The sequence below is a fragment of the Orycteropus afer genome, unplaced genomic scaffold (assembly GCF_000298275.1).
Source record: "Orycteropus afer afer isolate SDZICR_OR568_19922 unplaced genomic scaffold, OryAfe1.0 scaffold00082, whole genome shotgun sequence".
NCBI lineage: Eukaryota > Metazoa > Chordata > Mammalia > Tubulidentata > Orycteropodidae > Orycteropus > Orycteropus afer.
Genome location: NW_006921669.1, coordinates 9,648,670 through 9,655,429, shown reverse-complemented (window position 1 = coordinate 9,655,429; position 6,760 = coordinate 9,648,670). Strand labels below are relative to the sequence as shown.

General features: G+C 37.7%; 1 protein-coding gene across 1 annotated transcript in view; it reads right to left on the bottom strand.

Moving 5' to 3' along the window:
* ATRNL1 (attractin like 1) overlaps positions 1-6,760 on the bottom strand; it is a 664,967-nt gene that overhangs the window by 477,410 nt on the left and 180,797 nt on the right. The window contains exon 18 of the mRNA XM_042781046.1: positions 4,724-4,942. Within this exon, the coding sequence (XP_042636980.1) occupies positions 4,724-4,942 (219 nt within the window). The remainder of the gene's footprint in view (positions 1-4,723; positions 4,943-6,760) is intronic.

The following is a 6,760-nucleotide window of genomic DNA, read 5'->3' as shown; positions in this document are numbered from 1 at the left end:
ATCTACTTCTGGAGTGATACAGCCTTGGATATCCAAGGAGGTGTCACTATGAGTCGTGCCTGACTCAACAGCACATAACAACAACAGGTATTGTTTTTAAGGAGCTCTGTGGTGGTTTAGAGCCTAAGGCATTTGACTGCTAACCAGAAGTCTGGCAGTTCAAACCCACCAGCTACTCTGTGGAAGGAAGATGTAATCTATTTCCATAAAGATTTATAGCCTCAGAAACCCAACGGGGGTCACTATGAGTGACAATCAACTCGATGGCAGTGAGAGGTGGTGTAATGGATAAAGCATCTGGCTGCTAACCAGAAGGTCAGCAGTTCAAATCCACCAGCTGCTCTGCAGAAGGAAGATAGGGCAATGTACTTCCATAAAGATTTATAGCCTCAGAAACCCAAAGGGGGTCGCTATGAGTCAGAAACGACTCAGCAGTGAGTTTGTTGTTTTCTGTTTTTGGTTCAGGTGTTGTTTAAAATCAAAACCAAATTCACTGCCATCGGGTTGACTCCATCTCATAGTGAGCCTACAGGACAGAGCAGAACCGCTCCATAGTATTTCCAAGGCTATACATCTTTACAGAAGCAGACTGCCTCATTTTTCTTCTGCAGAGCAACTGGCAGGTTCAAACCACTGACCTGGTGGTTATCAGCCAAATGCCTTAACCGCTACACCACCAGAGCACCTTTATTTAATGGTAGAGACTGTCCAATTGGATTAAACAGCAAAATCCAATAATGTGCTATCTATAAGAAACACTTTAAATATAATGACATAGATAAAGTAAAAAGATGGAAAGAGACACATCATGAAAACACTAATAAAAAGCACTTAGTACTTAGAGTAAAATTTATAACACTAAATGCTTACACAAGAAAAAAAGAGATCAATTATCTAAGCTTCCACCTTATGTAGCTAGAAAAGGAAGAGCAAATTAAACTTAATGTAAGCAAAAGGAAGGAAACATTAAAATAAGAGAAGAAAAAATACAATATATAAAATGGATTTGGCATAGTGCCTAAGGCATTTGACTGTTAACCAGAAGGCTGGCAGTTCAAACCTACCGCCACTCCTTGGAAGGAAGATTGGGCAATCTACTTCCATAGAGACACCACCTCGGAAACTCAAGGAGGGGTTGCTGTGAGTCTAATCAACAGGATAAGGAGCTATGGTGGTACAGTTAATCCGTTTGGCTGCTAACCCAAGGAGGGGTCACTATGCGTCAAATCGAGTTGATGGCATTGAATTTGGTTTGGTTTTTTGGGTAGTAATAGAAAAATTAATGAATCAAAAAGCTGTTTATAGAATCAATGAAAATTCACAAACTTCTAGCAGGTTGGTCAAAACAAACACAAATTATCAGTATTTAGAATTAAAGAAGAGACATTACCAAAGACTCTATACACAGTAAAAGCATACCTATTATGAATTCTTTTATGTCAATAACATCTTAGATGAAATGGGCAAATTCCTTGAAAGATACAAACTACCAAACTCATTGGAGGAAAACTAGACAATTTAAATAGCCCCATTTCTTCTAAACTGAATTTATAGTTAAATACTTCTCACAAAGAAGAATCCCGGCCAGCACTGTTGAAGTCTAACAAACACTTAAGGAAGAAATAGCAAGTCTGTCTATATATACTCCAAGGCACACTGAAAAGATCATCTTTTTCCACAGTACACTATCATGTTATCTCCGTCATTAATCAGGTAACCATACAGATGTAGGTCTACATCTCTGTCATGTTTCACTGGCCTATCTGTCCATTCTTGCACCAATTCCATCTAATTACTATATTAGATGGAATTTTCATAGATGATATCTTTATCATAGATGCTGATAGCTGGTAGTCATATATTCTTTTTCCTTCTTGGTTTCTCAATACTCAAGGGAAAAATATCAGCCACAGAACTCCAGAGGCTATTTTTAGTAAAAGAGGTCACTTTTTCTTATGTATCACCAATGAACAATGTGAAAAGGAAATGAAGAGAATAATTCCACTTAAAATAGCACCTAAAAGAATAGAGTACCTAGGGATAGACAACCATCATGGAAAACAGTGTGGTGGTTCCTCAAAAAAACTAACAACTGAACTACCATAGGAACCAGCCATTCCACTCCTGGGTGTATACCTAAAGACTTGACAACAGAAACTCAAACAGAGACTTGTCTACCAACGTTCACTGTAGCACTCTTCACAACAGCCAAAAGGTGGAAACGACCTAAATGCCCATCAATAAATGAATGGATAAACAAACTAGGGTATATACATACTTAGCCGTAGAATATGGATAGAGCTTAAAGACATCATGATGAGTGAAATAAATCAATCACAAAAGGGCAAATATTATATGACCTCACTTATAAAAAAAAAAAAAAAAGAAAAGAAAAGGGAAATGTACAGAGACCAAACTGTATTGGCGGTTACCGGAGGCAGAGAGAAGGGGGAAGGAGGGTTAGCAGTGATGGAAAAATCACATTGATTAAAGGCAGAGTTGCACAGCAAATCACTGTAATTGTTGTCAAGGGTTATTATCATGAAAGTGAAGAGCCAACCTACAGAATGGGACATGAAGGGCATCATACATGAAGAAAGTCAAAAGTCATCAAAAAGACAAGAAGGAAAGGCCAAAATGAATGCCAGGAAAGTTGAATTAGGAGGGGGGAAAAAAAAAGTACCTAAGAATAAATCTGGAGTTCTGGTGGCATAGTGCCTAAGGCATTTGACTGCTCACCAGAAGGCTGGCAGTTCAAACCCACCAGCCGCTCCTGGGAAGGAAGGTGGGGCAATCTACTTCCATTGTGATACCACCTCAAAAATCCAAGGAGGGGTCACTGTGAGTTGGAGCCGACTTGACAGCAGTAAGTTTGGTTTTTGGTTTTTTGGAAAAATAAATCTATCCACAGAGGTAAAAGACTTGTACACTGAACATTATAAAACACTGCTCAAAGAAACTAAAAAACAAATAAGAAGACATCCCATGGTCATAGACTGGAAGACCTTATATTGTTAAGAGGAAGCTCTGGTAGCATAGTGCCTAAGGCACTTGACTGCTAACAGGAGGCTGGTGGTTCAAACCCGCCAGCCTCTCCTCGTCAGAAGGAAGGTTGGGCAATCTACTTAGTAGTGATACTGCCTCGGAAACCCAAGGAGGGGTTGCTATGAGTCAGGTCCGACTCGACGGCACATAACAACAACAACAACATATTGTTAAGATGTCAATAATATCCAAAGATTCAATGCAATCTCTATCAAAATTCCAACAGCCTTTTTGTCAAAAATGAAAAATCTGATCTCAAATTCCAATACAATGGAAAGGTGTCCTGAGTATCTCAAAAAAAAAAAAAAACAAAGTAAAAGGACTCAAACTTCTCAATTTCAAAAAGCTATATATTTGACAAAAGCTACTATAAAGCTACAGTAATTAAAACAGTATAGTATTGGTATAAGAAAAGAACACAGACCAATGGAATAGATTTGAAAGTCCAAAACTAAACCCATATATTTATGGTCAACTGATTTCAACAAGGGTGTCAAGTCCATTCAATGGGGAAAAAATAGTCTCAACAAACAGGCTGAGACAACTTGCTCTCCATATACAAAAGAATGAAGTTGGCCCCTACCTCAAATCATACACTAAAATTTACTCAAAATGGTCAATGGCCAAACATAAAGACTAACATCATCAGAAGAAAATGTAAGGAAAGGGTAAGCTTCAGGACCTTATTCTGACAATGGATTTTTAGATGTGACACCAAAAGCACTAGCAACAAAAGAAGAAACAGACAGATTGAACTTTTGCAAAATTAAAAATCCTGTGCATAAAAGATTTTTTATCATGAACATGAAGAGCCAGCCTACTGAATGGGACATCAAGGGCATCATACATAAAGAATGCCAAAGGTCATTAAAAAGACAAGAAAGAAGGGAAAGCCCAAAATGGATGTCAGAAGGGACTCTGAAACTTGCCTCCCCCTTCCTTGCTTTATTTTTTAATAGCACTTATCACCATCTAAATATCTATTTTCTGTTCTATATGTATGTGTATGTAATTAATTTTATCAAGTTTAATAGAATATAAGCTTCATGAATAAAATGACTTTAGTCTAATTTGCAAAGTATTGTTTCTAGCATCTAAATCATTCCTTGACATACAGTAGGCACACAATAAAAATACACTGCATAAATTAATTTTTCAAGAAGGTTGATTTTGACTCAGTATAAGAACAGATTCTTTAAGGAGATACCTTCTGAAAAATTAAATAACTTTCAAAATTGAATGACAGTGAATACTAATGACAGATTTTAATATGAGGCCAGACACTTTCATAGCAGATGTTATATGGAACATTCCCATTCTTATCATCGGTATAAACGTTGACTGGGTGCTCTTTGAGCTCTCTGAATTCTCACATGTCATAATATTAAGGGGAATAAGAGATTATACTGCAGGGTAGAATATTTTTTCCTTTTCATAGTTCATAGGAAACCATATCTAATAATTATATGCAATTCACCTGGTTAATATTATTTAATGATTCCAAACAGAATTCTACCTACACAACAGAAATAGTGTAAGGAAAAATAGTTTTCCATATTTGAAATCTGAGCCTCATTTTTATTCTTTAAAAAAAAAAAAAATCTTTATTATGAGAAGAAAAATCCTTCTTGGTTCACACAAACAGAAACTAAAATTGCCTTAATTACAGTTTTATTACCTGGGCATTGGATAAAGGACCACTCATAATACTTTTCTTTGGGACAGAGACTTGTGTCAAGAACCATCTCATTGCTGTGCATTCCAACAAGCTTCACTGGTCCCCGAGAAGATCCTTCGATGCAATAGCCTCTTCCTGTATTACTAGGATCATTGCACCAGCCACATCCTGGCTGCTCCAAACACTGTCCACAGGTTCTCAATCCAGAACAATTTTGAGCTGCATGACAGGGACATTAACAAATATGGTACATTATTTTATATTCAAATGAAATTATAGGCTAATAGAAAAATATACAGGGTCCTGAAAAAAGATAGCAAAATATCTCCATGGTTAATGTAAACACGTTTACAATAATACCTAAGAGATAGCAATTATTCAAAGTAAAATATGCTAAGAACTAAGAGGGGATAAATGGATTGATTTGGGTAGTAGGAGAGTGTGTAACCATACCATGGAGAAAACAAAGTCAGCATTTAAAGACATGAATACAAAATAAAAGGAGAAGGAGCGAAAGAATACTGTATTGCTGGACTAAAATTGGAATATTAATGTTAACTAATCATAAGCTCCTAGGAAGGAAGGTTGGGCAATCCTACTTCCGTAGTGATATTGCCTCGGAAACCCAAGGAGGGGTCGCTATGAGTCACGTTTGACTCAATGGCACATAACAACAACAACAACAACAATCATAAGCTCTGGTAGTGTAGTGCCTAAGGCACTTGACTGCTAACCAGAAGGCTGGCGGTTCAAACCCACCAGCCACTCCTCGGAAGGAAGGCTGGGCAATCTACTTCCATAGAGATACTGCCTCGGAAACCCAAGGAGGGGTCGCTAAGAGTCGGGTCCGACTCAACGGCACATACCAACAACAACAACATCCTATCTCTCTATTGAAAGTGCCTAGATGTAATGAACAAACCAGTAACAAAAAGCACACCTAGCTCCCAGATATTGGTATCTAAACACATTCTTCATTAAAAGGAACAAATTATCCTTGGAGAAATAATTTTATCAGGCTAGAGAAAATACCAGGAGAGACTGAAACACCTGTTTCTGGCAGAAAGGAAGGAAGTACTCAGAATGATAATTGGAAACAAGTAAAAAGGACAAAGCAACTAGCCCGAAGAGACTCTCACATGACCAAATCTCGAGCAATTTCAGCAACAAACACAGTAATAGAATTATAGCATTTATTAAGACCTGATCTCATATTGCATGATGGCTCAGGAAAGCAGGGAGGGAGGGAAAAAAGGAAAAGGTAGGAGGAATGAAGTGTGATGGTGGACAAAGGAGGAGGGGAAATTATTTTTTACAGAAGAATGCCAAGTATTAAATACAAAATAAATGATAAAACTAGAAAGCAACCATTTTGTAGTCTTCAATAGATGATTCAAACAATGAATCATGAATGGATGGTAAAACCATTGCCTAGAAAACATATTAATTAGGTAACAGAATAGTTACATAGTCCCGAGGTATCTCCCCTACTTAGAAGAGGGAGAAGTACTTTTACAATGGAGAAGTCTGGTAGATACCACCCTAACCAAGTCCACATACTTCACATTACCAATAATGGCAAATGAACTGGCTAGTAAGAGGCTTGAGGAAGGATATATCACCATCAATATGATTTTTTTGCCAAAAAATGCTTCACCTGAATCTAATCATGAGGAAACAATTAAACAAATCTAATTTGAGAAATGTACAATATAACTGGTGTGGATTCTTCAAAAACACCTGAGAGACATAAGAAACAGAAGACAACGTGGAATCTGTGCTAGATTAAAGGCACTAAAAAGGCACAAAAGTTAATACATGATCCTCGCAGTGCGCACTGTTGTGAACCGTTACAGTGTCAACAGCACATGCGGAGTTCAGAGGAGAAGCACAGACATGGCAAAATGGTCACACCGTGGTGGCCGCTTAGTAGGACTCTAAATAATGGTACACACACAAACTAGACAAAAGGTCACACCGCGGTGGCCGCTCAGTAGGACTCTAAATGATGGTACACACACAAGCTAGACAAAATGG